This window comes from Echinops telfairi, unplaced genomic scaffold (genome assembly GCF_000313985.2).
Source record: "Echinops telfairi isolate 266 unplaced genomic scaffold, ASM31398v2 ScPeMD7_3533;HRSCAF=4204_0, whole genome shotgun sequence".
NCBI classification, from domain to species: Eukaryota; Metazoa; Chordata; class Mammalia; order Afrosoricida; family Tenrecidae; genus Echinops; species Echinops telfairi.
In genome coordinates, this window is record NW_022107431.1 from 13,711,033 (window position 1) to 13,735,232 (window position 24,200).

The 24,200-nt window shown below is 52.5% G+C and overlaps 1 protein-coding gene across 1 annotated transcript in view; it reads left to right on the top strand.

Annotated features, from left to right (window-relative positions):
* CNKSR3 (CNKSR family member 3) overlaps window positions 1-22,092 on the top strand; it is an 88,282-nt gene extending 66,190 nt beyond the window's left edge. The window contains exons 6-13 of the mRNA XM_030886742.2: window positions 3,071-3,190; window positions 3,880-3,939; window positions 8,903-8,971; window positions 9,226-9,372; window positions 14,255-14,379; window positions 16,849-17,057; window positions 17,550-17,639; window positions 20,598-22,092. Coding sequence (XP_030742602.1) covers window positions 3,071-3,190; window positions 3,880-3,939; window positions 8,903-8,971; window positions 9,226-9,372; window positions 14,255-14,379; window positions 16,849-17,057; window positions 17,550-17,639; window positions 20,598-20,893 — 1,116 coding nt within the window. The 3' untranslated portion in view covers window positions 20,894-22,092. The remainder of the gene's footprint in view (window positions 1-3,070; window positions 3,191-3,879; window positions 3,940-8,902; window positions 8,972-9,225; window positions 9,373-14,254; window positions 14,380-16,848; window positions 17,058-17,549; window positions 17,640-20,597) is intronic.
* Window positions 22,093-24,200: the final 2,108 nt, after the last annotated feature.

Consider the following 24,200-nt stretch of genomic DNA (forward strand, 5'->3'; position numbering starts at 1 on the left):
CCACCACCACCACCACCACCACCATCACCACCACTACCTCCACCACACAAACAAATCTTCGTAGAATGCTGGCAGCCACTTTGCCCACCCCCCCCAAGCGGCTGGTGGGTTTGAACTGCAAACCTTGTGCTTACTGTCTAAAGCTTAGCCAACAGTGTCCCCAGGGCTCCACCCTCAGGACATAGATTTGTGCTGAAACACGGCGAGCTAGCCTGCTAGCCAGGCTGGGCCTCAGCTGCAGACGTGCCTCCAGAACCATTTCCACCAGCTATCTTGGCACCAATCCTTGAGTGCAGGCCGCAGCTCGGCGGAGGTCTGAGGAGCCCCGGCTCGCTGGCCGCATCATCACTTCCTCCTTTTGACACGGGCCAGGCTGGGCCCTTTCGATAAGGCCTTCCTCCCACCGACACTGAGGGACTCACCAGTGACATCGCTATAAATACATTTCCATAAATAGGGAGGTGCGCCACTGGGAAGAATTTACAAAGTGTTGCTTCTTGGATCCCCCCCTTGGAAAGAAAAGTCACCCTCTGGCATTTCCTGGCTCCTCAGGCGGCTCATGTTGAAAGGCTCGTGAATCTGATCGAAGGAAATAGCCACCCGGACCCGCTATGATGTCTGTAGGGAGACCACTTGAAAGGGAGTTCTTGGTGTGTTTTTTTTTTTCTTCTTTTTTTTGGTCTCTTTGAAATTTTACCTCGTCACTGCTTGGCATTTGAAGAATGTCAGCAATCACTAAAAGAGATCGTGGACTTGCCTGTGGAGTGCAGAAATATACAACCCCGAGGAGATGGTGGAGGGGTGGATCTAGGAGACCACCCTGGTAATGACAGTGACTTTCAGACATAACACAACATGGTTTTGGGGGTGGGGTGGGCACAATACCAAAGGCACAATTCACACAAGGACAACGATCTGTCAGCTTTCATTAAAGCTCAAAACACTTGCCCCACCACGAAAGACCATCCGAAGAATGAAAAACCAAACAGCCCCGGGAGAAAGCATTTGCAAAGCACATCACTGATGAAGGCCTTGTCTTCAACCGATACAAAGACGTCTGTGACGCTAGCAATAATAAAAACACCCCATCCAGTGAAGAAGTGGGCCAAAGAGCTGCAGAGAGACTTCAGCGAAGAAGTGCACAGCTGGCCTGGGCACCCAGGCAAAGCTGGCCAGCACCCTGCGTGATTAGAAAGGTGCCAGCGAAGACTACAAGGAGACGCCCCGTACGTTGAGAGGCTGAAATTCAAGACGTTGAAAAGGATGAGGCATCATAGGACCGCTCACCCGTTGCTGGTGGGAAGGCGTGGCGATTCGGCCCCTTTGGAAGATGGATGGACCGTTTCTAATAGAGTCTTACCCCAAGATCCAGCAGCTGCACGCCTCGGTCCTTACCCAAAGGCATCGACAACTTGCGTGCCCAGGACAATGTGCACTCGGATGTTTGCAGCTGCTTTGTTTATAGTTGCCCCCAAATCAGAAGATCCAAGATCTCTTTCAGTAGGTCGATGGACAGCCCAACGGCGAGGGAATCTTCACAACGGAAGCTTTAAATGAAAGGGTCCAAGGAAATGAGCTGTGGAAAGACTTGGACAGATCTCACAAGGGCTTTGCTACGTGTGGAAAGCACTCTGAACGGCAGCATGATCACAGCCACGTGGCATTCTGGGAAAGGCCAAAACTTGGGAGCAGCAAGAAGAATGGTGGTTGCTAGGCCTTGGGGGGGCGGGGGGGAGTGAATGAGGGGCAGGTGTAAACAGGTGGAGTGCAGGAGATTTTTAGGACAGCAGCTAATCACTCAGCTGCTAATGGAAAGGCTGGTGGCTCAAATTTAATAGTTGCCTCTGAAGAAAAGACCTTTCTGCTTGTTCCTGTATCAGTTGGTGCCCAGGAGACCTGGTGGTGCGGTTCTACCCTGCCCTGTAGGGTGGGGTCTCCGAGGCACAGGGCAGCAGCACATTGTTGTGTAGGATGCTGTGCGGGTGGGTAAGGCTATTGTGCATTTGGACTGTACACAGAGTGGACTCTGAGTAAACTCCCGTCTGCATTTAATAAAAAATGTATCACTATTGGCTCATCATCAGTAACAACTAGACCACGCTAATTCCAGATGTCAGGAACAGGAGGAACAGTGAGCGGGGGTAGCAGGTAGCAGGTAGCTGGGAACATTCTGTCCTTTTCTGTATCGTTTTCCTGTAAACCTAAAATTGCTTCGAGGAGCCCTGGTGGCGTAATGGGCTGCTAACCACAAGGTCAGCTCTTCAAAACCATCAGCCGCTCTGTGGGAGGAAAACGAGGCTCTTTGCTCCCTTCTAGAGGTGCAGGCTTGGAGCCCCCTAGTGGCCGTTCTGTGTTGTCCTCTAGGGACGCTGTGAGTCAGGACCGACTCCCCGACAGGGAGTTGGTTTGGGGTTTGGAAGATGGCTGGGAGTAGTCATCTCAAGGGGTCTCACACAGACTCCCTGCCCTTGAGAGAATTCTGACTCCTAGCCGCCCTGTCGTCTAGCAATGAAAACACAGTGCGGGCAGACAGAGCACATTCGGCCTGGTCAGCATCTGGGGTTGGGGAAGATGTGGGTTCAGCCAACAGCCAGATAGGCGGTTGGGGAGTAGATGCTTCTCTACCTGCTGCCGGGGGACTTGTGGGCTGTATTCCTCCGTAAGGAGCCCTGGTGGTACTTGGGTCAGGCATTGGGCAGCTGACCACAAGGTTGGTGGTTCAAGCCCACCAGCTGCTCAGCCGGAAGCTACTATAAAAATTGGTGGTCTGGGACACTCTCTCTGGGTTGTCGTGAGCCGGGATTGACTCGGCAGCAGTGGGCTTGCCATGGCTGCTCTTCAGTGAGTGAGTGAGTGAGTAAGGTTCTAGGGGAAGCAGGCTAGCTCAACAAAGCCACAACAGTGGCATCATTCCCACAGGGTACACAACATCATTCCCCTGAAGGCCAGGGTATCATGGAGCAGGGCTTGTAACGAGGTGGTCGGTGGAGCATGTTTCTACAAAACCTAGCTTTAGACGAACTCAGTGAACGGCTGAACCTCCCCCGACTCTTTCCCTCCCCAACTCCAGGTCAAGGTTTTAAATGGCATCTGTGACAAAACCATCCGGTCCACCACCGACCCTCTCATGAGCCAGTGCGCGTGTCTGCAGGAGGTCCATCTGCCGAACGTGAAGCCCGGGGAAGGCCTGGTAGGCGCTCCACTCACCGCGCTTCCTTTTCAGCCACATCACGTATCCCCGCAGTGGATGAGAGTTCTCGGTTTCTTTCCCATAATTCTCTTACCGAGGGCTCAACCCTAAGCCCCGCTCTGAGGGAGGAATTCGGGTGGTGTTCCATTCTGTTGTAGATAGGGTCCCAGTGAGCCAGAACCGACTCAGCGCCACCCAGCAAGGACAGCGATTCCATTCTGCCTTCCTGAGCATCCTGAGTAGTAGCGTTAGACTGCACCCCTTTCTGTTACATAAGGGGCCCGGGGCATTGAGCCGTGTGCTAGCCTTGAGCCGAGTGCTAGCATTGAGCCGCGTGCTAGCATTGAGCCATGTGCTAGCATTGAGCCGCGTTCTAGCATTGAGCAGTGTGCTAGCATTGAGCAGTGTGCTAGCATTGAGCCGCGTGCTAGCGTTGAGCAGTGTGCTAGCATTGAGCAGTGTGCTAGCATTGAGCCGTGTGCTAGCATTGAGCAGTGTGCTAGCGTTGAGCCGCTGGCCACCAGGTTGGCGGGCCCCCAGCTTCTCTTCGGAGAAAGAAGAGGCAGGCTGTTCCCGTCAGGGCGGGAACACTCGGAGCAGCCGTGTTCTGTTCTGAGAGTTGGCATCAACTGCACCCGGGATCTCTGAAGGTCGGAGCGATGAGTTAATGCGTGTGTCCCTCCCTCCAGGGCATGTACATCAAGTCGACCTACGACGGATTGCATGTGATCACGGGAACCACGGAGAATGTAAGTGGAGGGGGCCCTCCGAGGGCGAGGCCACGCGGGGCTTAAGCAAACGCGACCCGGGGGCTGTGGCTTGTCATTTGAATGTGCGGTTATGGTTATTGTACACAGTCAAAACCAGGGTGTCTGGTTTGTTTATTTCTGCTGCCAGAGCTGGCTTGTCACCTGCGGTTGGCAATTCAGGATGTAAATTGCCCTGCTCCGTGCCTGTTCACAGACCCCGCCCAGCTTTTGCTGCCACCCCTCCCTCCCTCCCCCTCCCTTCTTCCCCCTGCTCTTAGAGCATCCGCGCAGAAAACGGTCTTTGTCTTCGGCAGTCGCTCTCCCAAGATGGGAGGCGGGCGAAACACAACTCATCATCGTCAATCGTGTTGTTCGCTGGGATTCATGTTTGTCCCCAAACATGTTATACGACACAGATTCCCACGAGAGTGTTGCCTTTTGTAATATGCTCTATGAGGCCTGAATGAAGTCGAGGGTCGGTGAAAAAGAGGAAGCCCCTCAAGGAGATGGAGTGGCATTGGGTCAGCAGCCGTGGCCTCAGTCCCAGCAGCGCTGGTGAGGACGGGGCAGGGCCCGGCCTTCTGCCCCCCAGGAGGTTGCTGTGAGTTGGAACCGACCCGATAGCCCCTAACCACACGGTGTGGTGTTTGGCAAGATAATGACCTTTGGACTCCCTTCCCCCAGTCCCCCAGCCCTTTGAGTAGAAAGGGCAAGGCTTTTCCACAGTATTTAGAGCTTTTGTAGCTTGTTTACCTAGTTCTGTAACTTCTGGTACACCCAGAGTTTGTCTTCAGCCCCACAGAGATTTGGAATGTGTGAAAAGGAGACCCCTCTGAATGCTATCTTCCTCCTCCCTGCAGCATGGCCAGCTTTTGGTTGACGTTGATGCGACGTTCGCATGTTGGAATAGCTCCCCTGGGCTGTGTTTCAAGAAGCACGCGCCTGTGGAATCTGCCTTCTGTGTTATCAAGGAGGACTAAGTGGGGCGGGGGGAGGTCCCGAACACGGGAGTACTTGCGGTAACTACCTGTACAACCTGTTCTGTAGAAACACAAGTCTGATTTTGGGCTTTAGTTGCTGAGTCTTCTCTTTCATGGTGCAGTGGTGACAAGTGGGGCTGATAGCTGCAGGGTTGGCAGTTCGAATCAACCATCAGCTCCTCGAGAGAAAGACAGGGCTTTCTACTCTTGTGAAGTCACAGTCTCAGACACCCACGGTTTTGACCTGTCACACAGGGTTGCTACGAGTTAGTATTGACTCAATGGCACGGAGTTTGGGGTTTGGTTTTATTGGAAATTAGGTGGGGGCTTACATTTCAGATGATCGATTTTGGATTCAGCAGATTAAACGGCTCATCATTCCCCAGGAGTTTACCCTCCCCCTGTCCTTGATTTCACATTTCCCGCTTGTGAACGACTACCTTCCATTCCACCCAGGTGAACACCTGCCAGCAGTCTAGCCCGTTGTCTGAGCTTTCTCCCTGGCGCTCCCCGCCTTGGCAGTCTGTAAAGGCTGTTGGTTCCCTTTGGTGTGAAAGTCTTACCTTTTTAAAACGTTTTCTAGTCGTCCCTTATCATAGTGGTCTCTTCAAGTGCCCTTTAGTGATTGGCTAATCCCACAGCTGCTGCTAAGTCTTAGGGTAGAATAAAATACCATGGTCTTTGATTAGGGCATATGACACAAACACTAGATTTCTGTAGCGCGACATTGCTTAACATCGCCCAAGGAGTCCTGGTGGTGTAGTGGTTATGCATTGGGCTGCAGTCTGCATGGTGGGCAGTTCAAAACCACCAGCAGGTCCTCAGGAGAAAGACGGGGCTTTCTACTCTTGTCAACAGTGACAGTCTCAGAAACACTCAGTGGGTTGCTATGAGTCAGCATTGACTCGATGGCAGTGAGTAAGGTGGCCCATGAATTAGAAGTCAGTACACAGTTCTGGCAGGGGAAAGAGGGAAGAGGCGTGAGGCCTTGGGGGTTCTCTGTTGAGCTAGTGTTGTGCGTGCACAGTGAGAAACGCCGGGAGGTTCTATTATACCCAGTCCCCCGATGGCCATGACCGCCCAGAAAGCTCTGCTTCTACGCAAGAGCGTGTGCCTCTGTGTGTGTGTGTGTGTGTGTGTGTGTGTGTGTGTGTACATGTGTGTGTGCCTTTGCATGTATGTGTGCCTGTGTGTGTGTGTGTGGGGGGGGTGCTGCTGATTAGAGAACCCACGACGCAGACTGTGAACAGATCTACTCTTTGGGAACCAGCAATGACAACAACACAATCATGTGCCATTTGGTATGTGCCTTGCAGCCGGATGAATCCAGGACACAGAATGTCAGATTTCTGTTTATTTTTGAAAATTTTGTATTGTGGTCAATACACATGCCACCCATTGCCACGTCAGCACATGTGCAATTTTGTGACACCCGCCCATGTATGCTGCTGCTCAGCCGGTGCCACGGCCCGCCTCCATGTTTTCCCATCTCTACCCTTCTCAAAAGCTCGGTGTCTTCTGCCTGGGAAGCGTAGGAGCTGCGTTGACACCCTGTTGTGCCTAGCCTGGCTGTGCAGTTCCAGGTTCTAGCTGGGCCTCTTCACACGTTGCTGGCCCTGGGTACACGGGTGGCACAAGGTCGTGTTATGGCCCGGCGCACACAGGCCCCTCCCAGAGTGGCCTTGTGGCTCGCCCATCTATCACCAGACTCAGAATCAGAGTGTTCTCGTGGAAGGATGGGGTGAGGGTGGGCATAAGTCATCCCGCTGTGCTCCCAGGGGAATTGTCTTCCTCCTCCTCCTCCTCCTCCTCGGACTCCAGGCTGAGGCAAGGCCAGTGGGCTTCTCCAGTCTTCGTTGTGTTTCTCTTGGAGGCTCCCTGAGAGGGAGGGAGCATGCGCAGGACAGGCTGGCAGTGTCTGGCGATTGTCTATCTGCCTTCTCTGCTGAGGTTGTTCCAGACCTCGACAAGAATCTCACCAGGACCCCAGCCATACCCCAGTGCCCCGTCCGAGGTCAGGCGACAACCAGACTAGCAGCCCAAGGACAGTGGCCTTCTTCAGGTCATTGCCCTTCTGCAGCCAATTGTCGACAAGCATTGCCTTTCAGTGGTCCAGCTCCGGCAGCCCGAGGTGGGGGTGTCTCCGTATCAAGCTCTCTCTTTACCAGTGTTCTGCCAAGCAGACCTGGTATCACTTGGTAGGGACACTTGAGAAATGAGCCGCCCCAGGATCCTTAGGAAAGGAAGTCACCTCAGGCTATCGGAGATGGTTTTGGAAGGCGGCACACATTTATAAACAGGACTTCTTGGCCCTGGGGCCATCTCAGAATGTGGAGGTGGGGTGGCGTAAGGTAGGTACATGGTGGACCTTCCTGTAATAAATGTCTCTTTCAATCTGGGCTGCAGCCATCAAATCTAAGTAGGTTGGAGCAATGGGCTAAACATGACACACCAGGCCCCACAACAAGAGCCTTGGTAAATTCACATTTTCTGAATGCCTCATGAGGGACTGGAAACGGGTCATCTCCCTGTGGGGAGCACAGTCCTGTCTCTCAGGTGAGGTGCTTCTGGTTGTTATGGCAACAGCCCAGCTGTTTTTAAGAGTAACTGCAGCCGCTCTCAGGGCTTTGCGTTGGACCTGCATGAACCCGGCGGTGCGTCTGCTGCTGGGAACTGCGGCTGGCTCCTTTCTCGTGGCTTCAGTTTCAGCCACGGGGAGCCAGAACCCTCCGCCAATGCGTCCCAAGTGGGACTGGCCGCCACTTCTCATGCTCCGAGGGGGCGATGCGTGAGGCTGGCTGTACACTGTTCAGCGGCCGTCGTGCCAGCTCCGTAGTCCTGTCTTCTGGCCGAGATAACACAGGACTGTCATCAGGAATTAGGGGTTTTTCCGTTCCCACCCTGTCAGCCATAGGAGGGGCCTCCCAAACAGTGGTGGAAAATTTCAGGGATCTTTTAGTTCCTGAAATCTAAATTTCTTTTAGATCTTGAAGCCCCTCGTGTGGCTTCTCCTGGGCTACTTGCACCGATAATCCTTAGGAACATACATTTGACAAATAATCGATATCCCCAGGTACGCCTATGAGCATAGAGAAGTATAGTACGACCATCACCCCTAAATTTGTAGCTAAGTATTATTGTGGGAGGAGCTCTAAAGGCAGAATGTTTCCAAGTTGGACCACTAACTGCAAGGTCAGCAGTTTGAAACCACCAGCCCCTCAGCAGGAGAAAGGGGGGCTTTCTACGCCTGTGAAGAGCCCCAGTCTTGGGAACTCATGGTGGTTCTACCCTGTCCGGCAGGGTCGCTTTGAGCCGACTCCACAGCAGTGTGTTTGGGTCTGTTCTTAGGGGGAGCAAAGAACCCCGGACCTGGTTGTCACGGAAAACTCCGTCCTCTTGGACGCCTCCTTCCTTAAGACAGAGAAAGCCTGTCCGTTGGGTTTCCTTTAAGGATAGGCATCTTTATGGCCAAGCTTTCCCTGGTTGAATAGCCTTTTCATCAGGGTTCTGTAACGGCTGTTTTTCACATGGAGAAAGCAAGCAAAAGAGAGAGAAGAGAGAGTCCGAGTGAGGCTCTTCTTAATCGTTTAGAAGGAAGTGGGAAGTCAGAGCCACAAAGATGGTGTTTACAAGTTCGAATAATGGGCTTTCACAGGGCTCATTTTAAGGGAGATATTTTTGCAATGGACCATCGGTTCTTATCACCTCATCATTCATTGCCCATCGTGTCTATGTTCCCCGGCCCTGGTTAGATGAACCCTGTGTTTTGGGCCAATCATCAGCTGATCACAGGCCATGCGGTATTCCTCTGCCAGGTTCTACAGCTCCTGTGGTCCCAGGAGAGAAAGTCGGCTGATTTCTTTCCCCCCACTAAAAGGTCATCGCCCTGCTGGTGGTCTGCAGCAGCAGGAACAAGGGGGCAGAAGCGGGAAAAATGAGAGCGTGTCAGAGAATGACACGGCTCCGTGTTTCTTTCTGTTTAGTCCCCGGCCGACAGATCACAGCGGATCCACGCTGGTGACGAGGTCATCCAAGTCAACCGGCAGACGGTGGTAAGTGTGTGCGCGAGCCTTTGGGCTCACTGTCCATCTCTAGAACCTTCCTTAAGTCCCAGCCCGTCTTGCTTGAGCTTGTTAAACATGTGCAGTCTGTATCCAGGGTCCCACTCTCAGTTTGTGCCATAGCAAGCAGACGCTCCTCTGCCCACTTGCCAGTCCGTGCCTTCTGGCGATCGATTCTAACTAAGGTTTGATGTTTTCCCTCATTCCCACGTGAGCCCCTTGCCTGTTTCTTTGCTTTTTTGAAGGTGGGGTGGCAGCTCAAAAACCTGGTGAAGAAGCTGAGAGAGAACCCCACAGGGGTCGTGCTACTGCTGAAGAAACGTCCCACGGGTTCCTTCAACTTCACCCCCGCACCCCTGAAGAACCTGCGCTGGAAGCCGCCTCCCGTGCAGGTAGCTCTGGGTTGTTACCCTGCCCGTCTCTGTACAGTGGGGCCAGGGCGAGCCAGCCTTCCCTGGCGTTGCACACCCACCAGACGGAAGGAACCTTTGACCAAGTGGAGGAGGTTCGTGGCAGGAGTTGGCTGTGTTCCTGCATCTGATTGTGCGCAAACCCCGCCCCATGAACATAGCCATCCCAGAGCTGTGCTGACCCGGGGCAGGGGCCCCACTGGTGGGGTGCAGCTATTATCATTGAAGTCCTGAGCTTACATACAATTAGAATTTGATGTCCTCGTTGCCATGTTGAACGTACCTTGTGGCCTCTTCTGACTGTCTTGTGGCGCCAACCCAAGCATCTCTGATGCCTGTTCTCCTCCACACACGTGGAAACAGTCGGCACCGTATGCCGAGAGAGTCCTCCTTGAGATGAATTACTCGCTGTGGTCTACCCAAGAGCCCTAATGGTGTAATAGTGTAATGCTCGTCTGCTCCCCAGAAGGTCAGTGGTTCCAACTTACAAAGGAGACACGTTCACCTGACAATCTGCTTCCATAGAGATGGCAGCCTCGGAATCCCCCAGGGCCAGTTCTGCGCCATCCTGTCGATCCGCTGTGAGTTGGAATCGACCACACTCAACAACCCAGCCCAGAGCGGGCGTTGTCAGGGGACCAGCCCATCCCATGGCGAGAGAGGAAGGTTTCATCTCTGTGGTGACAACGGGAGGCAGGCTGTCTCTTAGTTCATTGTTTAAGTTCCCTGCCATTGCTCTCGCTCCGTCGGCCTGCACCTCGGTGATCTGAGCACACTGACAGCCCACCTGCTAGCTGACCTTCCTGAGTGTCCCCTTCCGAAGCCCCGGAGGCACAGGCACAATGCCATGTGGCTCTGTTGTAAAGCTGGGATGGAGACATGCCTGGTTTCATCATGCGTCGTCACGTGGGAGGGACTGGTCCATCTATTCGGACACATAGTGGAAATGTGTCTACACTGCCGTGCACATGTTGACAAGCTCGGCTGCTCACTGAAAGGCTAGAGGTCCGAGTTCGCTCCGAGGCTCCTCTAAAGAAAGACCCGGGGCTCTGCCTCCGAAAAATCAAGCCTTGGAATCAAGGTGGTTGCTGGGAATTAGGATTCATTCGATAGTATTAGGTTTGAGGCTCGAGCAAGCAAAGGCACATACTGAAAATCTTTCTTAAGTAAAAACTGGATATCTAGCCCCCTATCCCATGCCCTCCCAGCCCCCATGCCTGAGGGCAGTCCCCAGCAAAAGCCGTAATGCAGTGTTTGCCAATGTGAGCGGACATAGCCCCTTGAGGGGCTGCAAAAGCAGATACCTACCCTTTCTCCCAGAAGATGGGCGAGAATACAGAAGTTTTAATTGCCAGGGAAACACTGAGGGTTTTTTGGTTTTCCCCCCTGCAAATGCAGGGGGATAATTCTTTGGACACAAGAGGTTAACATTTATTCTCGTGACTTCTGGAAACGGAGCTCCAAGGGTCAGGGCACCTTTTCCTCTGGTCCGGTCTCTCGTACTGCCCGCTTCTAGGAACTGTAGAGTTTGGGAAGAGGCTTAGGAGGCACCTGATGTTTCCTTCTGACCCAGGAGAGAGTCGTACTTTCCAAGAGCTGACTGTCACGTGCTGCTCACCTACTAGGTGATCTTGCCATCCTTCCAACATGCATCTAGTTCCAGAACACCTGCTCTCCCTGTCAGCCGGCTTCGCCTTGCCCTTGCCTCGCCGCATGCTTCCTGTCTGGGTTGTCTTTAGGCCTGGGACTCACCCCTCCTCAGAGGGCGTCTCCTGAGTGCTTTTCAATGTCACGAGGAGTCCTGGGGTGTATTGGATTACTCCTTGGGCTGCTAATCACAAGGTCAGTAGTTTGACACCACCGGTTGTTCTGCAAGGGAGAAATGAGCCCTTATCCTTCTGCAAAGCTCTTGTTGCTGTTGTTGTTAAGGGACATTGAGTCAGGACTGACCTCCCTGAGCACAGCAGAAGGAAACACTGCCCGGTCCTGGGCCGTCCTCACAGTTGTTCCTATGCTGGATCCCATTACTGCAGCCACTGGGTCAGCCCACCTCCTTGTCTCAGTGTTTCCCCTGCCCTCCGCTTTGCGGCCTTGGAAACCATAGGGGCCGTTCTACTCTGTCCTGTAGGGTTGCTGTGACTCAGGATTGACTCCATTGCAGTGTTTTGCTTTTTTTTTTTAAACTGTCCAGCCACTGAAAAAGTTTATTGGTCCATTTTCAGGTCACACTTCTGGTAAATGAGGATTCTTGATACAGAGGTGTTTTTTTGTTTTTTTTTTACTGTGATAAACATATATGTAGCAAAGTATTTGCCATGTCAGCAGTCCTTACAGTCCAATTCAGGGACGTGAATCATAGTCATTGTGTGTGGTTCCTCCCACCCTGTACAGCAGCCAGGGTCTCTTCAGTGGGGTCTCCCTCTCTTTCTCCCTAGGAGAGCCATTGAGGGGCCCTGGTGACGGAGTGGTTACGAGTTGGGTTGCTGCTGGCCATAAGGTCAAAAGTTTGAGGCCACCAGGTGTTCTCAGGGAGAAAGACAAGGCTTTCTACTCCTTCAAAGAGTGACAGGCTCGGACACCCCCAGGGGCTGTCCACCCCGTCCTGTGGGGTCGCTGTGAGTCAGGGTTGACTTGATGGCAGTGCATTTGGGGAGAACCAGCCGTCTGAGCTCAGGGTGGTGTGCGTTTGTCTGTTGCAGATGGTTCGTGGAACTGAGTCAGATTGTACTTATCCTTTAGGGAGCAGTGTGCACAGCAGGAAGTTTCCCAGGCTCACCCATCATGCAGCACCCATCCAAGCGAACATCAGGGCTTGTTTCTTGTTAGGGCCTTCTACTCCCGTGAAGAGTGACAGCCTTGGAAACCCAGAGGGGCAGTTCTGCCCTGTCCTGTAGGGTCGCTATGAGATGGGACCAAATCAGTGGCTGGCAGCGAGAGAGTATGAGATTACTTTGTCAGGGAATGGCCAGTCCCTGGGCATTCTCCAGTAAACTTTTCCTTCGAGCGTTTTAAAAGTCTTTGATTCAACTTTTTATGTGCATGTATTTCTCTATCTATGTATCTCGTTACCTGTCTCTCTTTAACGAGTACATTTATTGAGTCGCAGATGGGACAAGGACAAGTCTACTACAGAGGCATAGCAGCAGGCGGAGGGAACCCATTTGGCAGAGGTTGTAATGGGTCTCTGGGGTTTCTGAAGACCCTGGCTCCGGCCCCGTGTTCTAGGGCATGCTGAGATGCTCACCTGAGAGTGAGGAGTCCATCTGAGGGGTGACGTCTTCACCGTGCAGGTCGAGGCTCTGGAGATGACGGCGTTCTGGGAGAGTCCAGCCAAGTCCTTGTCTCTCTGTGTCCCCATGCCCTCCCAGCCAAGAGGCTGTCGGCTGGCCCTTCATGGGAGCAGGCCACCTGCGATTTTTCTGCCACAGCTGGTGGGGTTCTGACTGCCAACGTTTCCATTCACTGCCAAGTGCTTAACTCCTGTGCCATCAGGGTTCCTGCTGAGACCCAAGTAGGGTAATGACAACAGAAGTGCTTGGATTTTTAAAAAGTCTTAAAATGAACTTGTGCGGAGTGGTTAAGTATTGGGCTGTCATTCTCGTGGTCGCCAGTTCAAAACCACCAGCTGCTCCACAGAAGAAAGACAGGGCTTTCTACTCCCGTCAACAGTTGCAGTCTGGGAACACCCACAGGAGGCGCTATGAGTGTGTGTATAATACAGAATTAAGCATCGTGGGGTTGTGCACTTAGGGTGGCCCCACCGGGCCCTGTGTCCTTTTGACTTATTGTCATGCTCCATTGTCACAGCTGCCCAGGGCTGGCCCTGTTCTTCCTGGTTTATGAGTGAGGCACAGAGACGGGGCGTCATTTCCTCCGAGATGCAGAGCTAGCACGAGGTGTAGACCGGATCATAGCGGAGAGGGAGGAACCCAGTCCACAGCCTCACCAGTAGAAGCAGTGGGAGCCGGGTCCACCAGCTCCCTCCTTCTGTTGTCAAGCTGTCCTGGGCAACAGGTCCTGTTTGCATAACTGTTCCACACCGGAGGCAAGGAAGCACGGGTGTTTTTGTAATTTGTCTAGGGTGGGGGCGGGGGCGGGGTGCTGACTGGAGCTCCTCGGACTCTTCACCATACCGAGTTCCTGTCTGTTGTTAGCCCGCCCTCCGGCTGGTCCCCAACTTGCATGGCGGAAGGCTGCCCTGCCCTGCCCTGCCCAGCCAGCCAGCCTCTGCCCCCCGCTGGGGTCAGTGATTCCCAGGGTTTCCCGTGACCCAGCATCAGATGGCTGGCCTTTTTTCCTAGTCCAGCTCAGTCTGGAAGCTCAGCTGCACACTGCTGAGCACCTGAGCCACACACCAGCCTCACCTGAAAGACGGGTGGCGGCTATATAGGGCCGACATTGGGGGGGGGGACTTGAAGTTAAGTCTCCCAACAACAAAAAACCATCACTGCCATCAAGTTGGGAGCCCTGGTGTCAAAGTGGGTCATGCGTGGGGCTGCTCACCACCAAGGCAGCAGTTCAAAACCACCAGCCACTGCACGGGAGAAAGATGCGACTTTCTACTCCTGGAAAGAGTTACAGTCTGGGAAGCCCACAGGGGCAGGTCTCTCCTCTCCTATAGGGTGGATCTCCCAGGTAGAAGGCAAGAATTCTGCCCTGGAACCCCCCCCCACGTGGGTGGCCCCCAAACTCCCCATTAACATTGAGTGTACCATAGGGTCATGCAATATGCAGGTTGCTCAGGACTGGACACGCTTGGTGGTGTCACCTTGTTGATGCGGGTCATGGTGCCAGGCTGGGGCATGGGGAGGTGACCCGGAGTCGGCCTCCACCTCTGAAGCCCCTTGTCCTGCTCTCATTTCAGACCTCTCCTCCACCCACGACGACCCAGTCCCCCGAGAGCACCATGGACACTTCTCTGAGGAAGGAGAAGCCGGCCATCCTGGACCTCCACATCCCGCCCCCGCCAGCCGTGCCCTACTCCCCCCGGTACGTCACAGGTGGCTCCCGGGTGGGTGTGGTCCTTGTGCCTGGCGGCTGGCTGCGGAGACCACTGGGGCACTGCTGGAGGAAGCTGCGGAGGGGAGGGGAGGGGAGGGCAGACACAGGTCCAGGGGGTGTGCGGCTTGGAGCTTGTCATTTGGTGGGAAGGGAGATTCTGTAAGAAGAGAAGATTACAATACCTTACTTTGGCCAAGTGTAAGAAAACATACAACCTTGTGTCGGCTATACCTTGTGAACACATATCCTGGGGAGCGTATGGGGCCCGGGAGCTTCAGCTGTCGTCCCTTTATACTAGAAGCATTTCAGTGGAGGAGGAGGAGGCTTGTGAGATAATGATGGGGACTGCTGTATTCAGATGTCCTCTTTATAGGACTAATAAAGGGAACCAGTGGAGGTGTGGGGCGTCCGTATTCTTGGGGTGTATGTGTGTTGTCATACTCTTCTCTTCCATCGTGTTGATCTCAACACAGTGACTGCCCATGTGGGAGCCCTGGTGGCATCGTGGTTGTGCATTGAGCTGCTAATTTCAAGGTCAGGAGTTTGAAACCACAGCCCACTGTGTGGGAGAAAGATGGGACTCTCTTTGAGTCCGAATTGATTTGATGGTATTATTGTGAGGTTTCTTTGGTCCTCTTCCTGAATCTTGGTTTGTCCAGCACTTGCCAGCTAGCATATAGCTGCCAGGAAGTCCCTGGACAAGATGGACCGGCACAGTGGCCAAAAGAGTGGGCTCAAACTTAACAACTGTCAGCCTGGTGCAGGGCTGAGCCTTGTTTCCTTCTCTTGTAAGTCGGCTCGCTGTGAATCGGCACCTAACAAAACAAGATTTTTACAAGCGTCAAATGCCAGGTCTTCCTCCCATGGAGCCCCTGGGTGGGTTCCAAATGCTGACCTTTTGGTTCACAGCTGAGTACTTAACCTTTGCACCTAAGGGAACAGGAGGTTATGCCTGGGCCATACACACTCCAGGGTGTCTTCTTAGAATAAGTCATGCAGGTGGGTGCTGACAGAAAGCACATTAACGAGGCAGGGAAGCTTCATTTCCGGGGAGATGGTGAATCAGGCTTCCAGGTTCTAAAGGGACTGGATTTGATGGGGAGAGGTATGTGACACCGTAGCTTCCCTTCAGAATAGCCGGATGTCACAGGGAAACAGGCTGGTCTCTGGCTCGCCTTCGGCTTCAGTGGATTCGATATTTTCTCTCATCCCTTTGGCACCGAGTGTCTGATGAAACAGAGAATACAAACAAGTAAGTATAGCGGGCAGGTGGCATGCACTCAACTCGGGCCGATACTAAGTTTTGCCCTAGGCAGACATTTTCATAGAAGGGTGTCAGAACTGGTAGCCCAGTTTTTGCCCGAGTGTGCACTTGTTCAGAAAGTAGAGTCTGCTGTGCACTAAGAAGGCCCCTTTGTGTTTTGGACATCGTATTTAAAATATGACAACTCATAGAGAGCCTTGCCCGCTGGACCTCAGCAATGCTACTCCTCCGGCCATGAAGAAGTGATTCCAGAGCTCGTACCTGACCTTGCATCCTTGTTGTCGACAGGAGAGTGCAGCTACAGAAACCCGAGAATATAGAGGTGCCCCTTTGGAAAATCGATATTGAGTGTTCAGATGTGTTTGAAAATGATGGCATTTACTCGTAGGTCCTCCATAAAAAAACTCATGGCCATTGAGTCAGTGCCAACTCATAGTGACCCTGTGGGACCAAATAGAACTGCGCTTGTGAGTTTCTGAGATTGTAACTCCTCACGGGAGTAGAAACCCCCATCTTTCTCCCTCGGAGTGTCTGGTGGTTTCCAACTGCCGACCTTGCGGATTGCAGCTCATCACATAACCACTACACCATGAGGGGGTCCTCCCTGTCATGGCCTCGGGCCATGCCTTATCCTTGTTTTATGTGACCGGTGCACACCGGAAGGGATCCCTGATGGCTTCATGGGTTACACATCGGTCTCCTAACTGCACGGGCAGCGGTTGGAAGCCGCCAGGTGCCCCTCGGGAGAAAGACGAGGCTTTCCTGTCCTGAAAAAAAGGACAGCACCGGTTCCCAAACTGGTTTGACCTCCGCCCCCTGCCTTCCTGATAATGGAAAACTTTTGTATGATAGCCTATAATCCAGGATAAAGTGTAGGCATCACCGACTTTGGGAAACCCTGAGTTACAGTCTCAGAAACTCACGGGGCAGTACTGCTCTGCCCCACAGGGTGGCTGAGTCAGAATCGACGGATGGTAGTGAGTGTGGAGTCCTGGGTGTATGCTGGAAGGGGTCATGGGGCAGCAGGACGCCTGTGACGGAAGGGCAGCTGGGGTTGAGAAAAACAATGCTTTCTCCCCAGCAGAAAAGAGGAGTTCAGTCGTCCTCTGTGGGCGATCGGAGCAGGGCTTCCTCCCTGCTTCCGTGTGAGAGAGTTCTCGTCAGCAACTGAGAGCTTTCCTGTTCTCTTCCAGGGAGGAGAAGGGGAGCTTGGTTTATGGAGGGTTCAGTAAGTGCAAACAGCCTTTGCCTGCTCCCAAGGGCTCAGAGTCCCCAAATTCCTTCCTGGACCATGAGAGCCGAAGGCGGAGGTTCACCATCGCTGACTCGGACCAGCTGCCCGGCTATTCCGCAGAAACGAGTATTCTGCCCACAAAACTCAGAGAGAAAACGCCATCCTATGGTGAGTTCCCGAGCGCTTGTGCTGTTCTGCCGGCTGTGTGCTTCGCTTGCTGCTCCCTTTCCTGTTTGGGAAGTGCTGGGCGAGTCTGGCAGACTGGGGTGGTAATCCCGAGGAAACCATAAATCTACGTGCAGGGCGAGGATTGAGCCCTTTCTCATTCAGAGCCCTGCAGTGGAGCCTTGTGCAGCCCCAGCTCCATCCACATCCCAGCTCCACTGTCGGAGTTACAATGTCACCATGGTTAACTTTGACCCCACAGTTGCCTTGCTGTGCAGGCATGCAGTCTCTGTGTCCTGCCTCTGACCTTCGTGGCTTGTTTTGGAAAAAACGTGTGCAAAGTCTTGCTTTTCCTGAAAAGATGTCATTGCTTCTGCATATGGAGCTGCTTGTGACACTGCCGGGACAAAGTTGTACAGGGAGCAGGGGTCAGAGTTCTCTGAAGCCCAGACATTCGCCAACCGTGTCCTCTTTCTCCCTGCCTTCCCTGAGCAGGCAAGCCTCGGCCCTTGTCCATGCCTGCTGACGGGAGCTGGATGGGCATTGTTGACCCTTTTGCGAGACCTCGAGGCCACGGGAGGAAAGGTGAGTTTCATGGAAGCCAGCACACAGTGTAAAATGGGCACTCAAACGACTCCAGCCCTACCTTTCAGCTCTTTGGCCTTTGAGTCGGAATCAACTTTAATGGTAGTGAGTTTCTTGCTTTTTTTCCTTCTCACCTGCAAAATCAGATGGGTCGATGACGGCTGTCAGTCTTGTATTCAAAAATGGCAGAATTAAGTAATCCAGGTGGTTCTAAGTATCCTCATTAGTCTTGTGTCTTTTTAAGAGGTTGGGGGCATTAATGACCTTGTGTTCAGACGGCAGAAGTACATTGTTCATTCAGTAATTTCATCCTCAGTTTTATGATGATTATTAAAATCAGTTTGATTTCTGATGAACAAACTGGCTTGTGCTTTAATTTTTTTCTCCTTTCCAATCCTGGAGGCAAAGATTAATTGCTGGGTGAAAAGAAAAGCATGTTCCATTTCCTGTGATCAAAGTTTTGGGTGATTACACGAGTCTTGGTGAAAGTGTTTACACAGTTTCTTCCCCTTGAGGGATCACCCGCGGTTATCCTCACCGGCCGTGTTGAAACAGAGCAGGTGAGAGCTGACAGTTCTCTGGGCTTTACATAGCGAGAGGGAGGACATTCTAGAGACCAGGTCAACCCTGACATGTGCAGGGCACTGGGGACAGTTGTCACAGCGTGCCTGCATCCATTGGTAGACACTCCCGTGGGAAGAGGAGAAAAGCCAGTCTGGAGTGTAAGACTCCCACGGAGGACATCTTGTGAGCCATCGGCAGGTGGCCGGGCTGTCCTTTGTTTAGACTTGTAGGCTCTTGGCTATACTGCAAGCTGGGGTGTAGCCTCTTCCCTCCCTGTACAGTCTCGGAAACCCACAGGGCAGCTCTGCCCTGCCCTGCGGGGTTGCTCTGAATCGACATTGACTCAGTGGCAGCGAGTCAGTGAGTTTCCCTACGCATATTGAAGGAGCCCTCGCGGAGTGGTAGGTTAAAAGCATTGGCCGGCTAACCACACGGTCAGCAGTTCGAACCCACCAGCAGCTCCATGGGCAGCCTGGCAAACCCTAGGGAGCATTCTGCTCTGGCCTACAGGATCGCCGTGAGTCAGGCGGCAGATCCTGTGTCCATATGACGTTTGGGAATGTGAGGGATACTTTGCTCCCCGTTCCGTCCTTTGCTGTATTTCTTGGGATGATTGTTTTACAGTAAGACGTGTCCGCACAGCGCCCACATTTTGTTTTGTTTTGCTGTGGTTTCAGAACTGCTTTAAAACCCCACTGCCAGGGAATCACTCCTGAGTCATAGAAACCTAGTTTCTGAGACAGTTAGACGTCCCTGGGAGCAGAAAGGTCAGGGGTCTTCCCTCACTCACTCCTTCACATGCTGTCCTTGAGGCCATTCTGACTCACAGTGACCCTACAGGACAGGAGAACTGCCCCTCTGGGTTTCAAAGGCTGTAAATCAGGGGTCCTCAAACTTTTTAAACAGGGGGCCAGTTCACTGTCCCTCAGACCCGTTGGAGGGCTGGACTATAGTTTAAAAAAAAAAAAACCTAACAAATTCCTATGCACACTGCACATAGCTTATTTTGAAGTGAAAAAACAGGGCAAAATTACCCAGCAGGCCGAATAAATGTCCTTGGCGAGCCGCATGTGGCCTGCAGGCCGTAGTTTGAGGACCCCTGCTGTAAATCTTTACAGGAGCAGAAAGCCTCATCTTTCTTCCCTAGAGTGGCTGGTGGTTTCGAACTGCTGAACTTGAGGTCAGCACCCAGCATGTAACCTGCTGTGCTACAAGGACTTCTACCAGGGCTCTTACTGGGGTATAAGCCATCCTTTGAAAAGACCCAACTCATGGCTTGCCATGTATTCAGAGGGGTGTCACCATCACCACTGTCTAATGCCAGACCATTTTTGCTGCTCCAGGACGGAGCGCCATAGTTTATTTCCTTTAGAGTGAGTGGGCTTGAACCACTGAACTTTCAGTTAAGTAGCTTAGTGGTAGCAGTTAACCACTGTGCCACCAGAGCTTCTTGAAGTAAGGTGGATCTCTTACATATCTGCTCTCTAGACACCCAGTAGATTACCTCTCAGATTAGATGAGTCCTTTCATCGGCAAGGCCGGGGGCCCATCCTTGGCAGGGCGAGGGGAGAAGCAGGATATAGGACCCACTTTTGGATGTGGTGGCAGAATTTAGAGCAGACAGAGACATCCTGTTTGGTGGAGGGGCAGTGAAAAAGAGGAAGGCCCCCAAGAGATGGATGGACACAGTGGCTGTAACCACAGGCTCAGGCCTCGGAGCCACTGTGAGGATGGACAGGTCCGGGCAGTATCTCTATTGTGAATAGTGTCGCTGTGGGTCAGAACTTACTACTCGGTAGACAGCTCGGTCCAATGGATGGTTGTCTCCTGGCTCTCGTGTTGCGATCACTGAAATACTGTCAGAGGATGCCTGTTAGCAAACAGGAAGGTATTTTCACAGCTCGGGGTGAGATTTCCCAATGTAGAGTGCCAGCTTTCTCTCTCTGTGAGCTCCAGAAGAAGGTCCGTTTCTCTGTTCACTCTGTGGGCTTGGTGTCCCCGGGAGAGCTCCATGTGCCTTAGTATCTACCTTCCTCTAGGTGTGCAAGCTCACAGCATAGGGACCTCAGGTCCGCAGGGTGCGCTCCTCTCCCGACTCTTCTTTCTATTGGGTACTGAGGTGCTCCTGATCCGGTTTATGTCTCAGATGGATTCAAGAGGCCACCTGGTCCTGCAGACCGAATTAAATGCCACTCATCCTGCCTCATTGATGGCAAAGAAGCTAGGATTTAGCAACCAAGAGGATAATTACTTCACATCACAAACTGGAAGCTAATTACACAAGACTATAGGAATCATGGCCCACACATTTTGGGGGCAGAGGGACAGTGAGCGGGGAACCCTTCAGTCTGTCACAGTGGTTGCTGTAATGGTGGTGTTGGCTTTGTCTGACAGGTGAGGACGCCCTTTGTCGGTACTTCAGCAATGAGCGGATCCCTCCCATTGTGGAAGAACGCGCCTCCCCGGCCTACCGCTTCCCCAGACCTGCAGAACGGCACCTGGTGCGGGGCGCAGACTACATCCGAGGGAGCCGCTGCTTCCTCAGCGCAGACCTCCACAACAGCGCCACCATTCCATTCCAGGAGGAAGGGACCAAAAAGAAGTCTTCCCCCTCGTCCGCAAAGTCGTCCTCCACAGAGCCCTCGCTCCTGGTCAGCTGGTTTACTCGGCTCAAACTGTTGACTCACTGAGAGCGAGCGGCTGCCTCCCTGCCCCTGGGCTCCCAAGTGCCTCGGCCCCTCGGCCTGTTCTGAACGCTCGCCCTCAGTATTACGTAGTGACCTGTCATTTCATCCTTGTGGAAAGCTGGACGTGACTGGATGGGAGCAGACCCAGGGGATCCTGGGTACTGGCTTGTCGGAGCAGGAGGAAGGAAGCAGTGGCTGCTGCTTGCTTGCTTCACCAGAGTCGGGACACTGTCACTCCCCCAGGAGGTGCTGCTCTTGGGCCAGGGAGGTTATGTTTGCTGTGAGGACCTGGTGGCACTGTTTATTGGTTTGTTGTTTGGGAGGGGAGAGCTGAAATTGATGGGCTGTCACCACACAGATGTCCGGTTTGTGGTCCAGTTTCTTTACCTGGCAAAGCTCATGGAGACAGCCCTTTGGTTTGGGTGTCCTGAGCGCTCTACCTTGTGTGTCAGGGTAGCGGCTTTGACTCTGAGGGGTCACGTGAGAAGCACTGACGAGCTTCCAAGCTAGAGATGTGGCTCTAGGCTTGGCGGACCTCAGAGCAGGGCAGCCGATGCAGACACGTGAACTCAGTGAGGCCCGGATTCTCCCACACAACGACGCTGCAGTTCTTTTGCGAGGGTGGAGCAATGTTGTATATTACTGTCTTTAAGGGGGGGGTGGGGATTTGACTTGCTGACAGCCAAAGCACCATTCAGACAGAGGAAGTGACGACATTTAGGCTTATGAGCCAATAACACCAGTTTGCATTTTGACCTGCTCAATGTTTAACTTCCCAGGGGAAAAACATATAGATATATAGATATATACTTATATCTACATCTGCCTTTTTCTAATTAGAAAGATCTGAGACACGCTCCCCGTCACTCGTTTCTCAAGTAGCGTCCGGTATTTCTGGAAAGCATGTCTGGGTGTTATTAACTCCTTTGCTGGAACTGAGTGGATGATGTTTTTTAGAACTATTTAAGTGTTTTAAATACAGTTGTATATTTTTCTTACTCGCGGTCACATGTACTTGAACGTATTTCTGGTTTGCGTCAGACAGGAAACAGATGACACTGTTTCAGGGTGTTTTAGGAAACAGACGACAGAGTGTTTCAGGGTGTTTTCGGATGCTCACGCGACCACCATGGCTGTTGTCACCATGAGAGCTGTTGTTAAAAAAAAAAATCGGAAAAAAAAATAAAGCCTCCTAAGCGTTTTTGGGGATGTTATGGATTAGAGATGGAGAACTGAGAAACTCATTGCTGGCATCTAATCCATACACCGTTAGAATTGATGACTTTATTGCACTGCCGGAGCATCAGCCAATTAGAGATAGCATCTTCCCTTTAGAGTGTACCTGGTGGGGCTCAAGGAATTGGCAACCACTCACATGTTAGTCTAAATGAATCCAGTCAGACTGCTTTGCTATCAGCCCTTATTTGAGCAGCAGTGAAGATAAAGGTGTATCACGGGGAACCTGGAATAGAAGAGGCTTGGAGTGTGTACTCTGTTGGGTGCTTACCATAATATGAGGGCAGCTGTGGGGGCAGGGAGGTCCCCAGTAGACCCTGGGGACGAGGAGGAAGCTATAGAAAGAGGAAGGCTAGCCCTGGCCCAGTCCACTGTTACCTTGTGCTAGCTGTATGGAGAGAGCGGTGACAATTCTTCATTCCCATCCAGGAGTCAGCTGCATCAAGAGAGGTCCGTGATGATGGTCTCACTTGTCTGTGAGACCCAATGGCCGACACCAGCATCAGTCTGTGGGTGCGATGCGAGTGTCTCTTTCCTTCCCTCCACCTCTGCTGCCTTGGGTTGATTTCAAACCGTTTTCTCTGAAGTTGAGTTGGAAAAATACAGTGCTGCTGAAAAGGGGAAAAAAAAAAAGGCTTGAGAGACTCGACTCTCTCTCTCGAGATCAACGTTAACTTTATACGAATCCCTTAGATGTTGGAAGGAAGAACCTTTTGTCTCGGTCCAGGTCTCGGGGCACTCACCCACTCAAGGCTGCAGAGTAGCACCTGGAGGGCATGGTGCTGTACCACCATGGGCTGGTGACGTGGCCAAGCCCATCTCAACACCCACCTCTTTTGATGATAAGTCACTGGCAGCATCTCTCCCCAATCCTCACATCAACAATGTGGCTAACAGCACTGAGCTTCGCACAGGAAAGAACCCACATTTACTGTTTGGACATGCTATGCAGAATGAATATAACCCACCCCTTCAGGATAGAAACCACACAAACACATCAGTATTAAACTGGGTCATTTGCCAAGGTGCTAGTCTGCTCATATTACAGGACGTAAGGGAACAATGGAAAGAGTGCCCGTATGTAAAATTGCCTCCAGGTGGACCCTATGTGAGCAAGCCAATATTCAAGGAGACCTGCTGTGCGGGTAAGGTAATGCCAGGACCTGCATTGATGTCAGGGGACGCGATTTCTTAAAATGCGGCTAGTTCTTGAGCCCTGGTGGCACAGAAGCTAAAGCCCCCAGCTGCTCTCTGAAAGGTGGGCAGGTTGAGCCCACCAGCCACGCTGCTGGAGAAAGATGTGGCAGCTGGCATTTTGGGATGCTGAAGGGTTGTCCCCAAAATATTTGCCAAACCTGGGATGCTGCTTGCAACATGTGGTGACTGCACGCTTATCTCCCTGAGGGTGTCAGCCATCTAGAGCAATCAGACTATAGTGTGTCCCACCCTAAGCAGGGCCGACTCCCTCCTAAGGATGGTAGATTGTTTCCCTGGAGAGCCCAGAGACAAGGTCAACCAACTCAAGGAGGACCAAGATCAGGCTGCCATCCTGAATGTAGGGTCCGCCTGTCTTGTCACTTGTGTACCCCTAGCGCATCCCCTGCCTGTCGCGTGTATGCCTATTGGACGGCCTCTTCCTGTTACGTGTGTGGTTACCTGTAATCGGGCTTGCACGCCCCTAACTATGTTTAAGCCTTGGTTAGAAATATATTCCCTCTTTCTCCCTCTCTCTGTGTGGACCTGGCTGCTGAGATCATGGCCATCCCGGAGGTGAGCATGCTACCATGAAATGTGTCTGACTCCTATGTTTTACTCCCTCTCCTATCCCTCCTATTCTCTATGCCTGTACTATGCTCTTTATATATTATTGCCGTCCAATTGTGCCTATGAACCCCTTGGTTGTCAGTCAAGATTCACAGCCTTGGTGTGAACTGACCCTGTTGTGCTCTGGGGTGCTGTGAGTTAGAATCTTCTCGGTGGCAATGGGCTTTGGTTCAGGTAGACTGGTTCGCAATGAAGTTCTGACCCACAGCGACCCTGTGCACATCAGAATGAAGCACTGCATGGCCCTGCA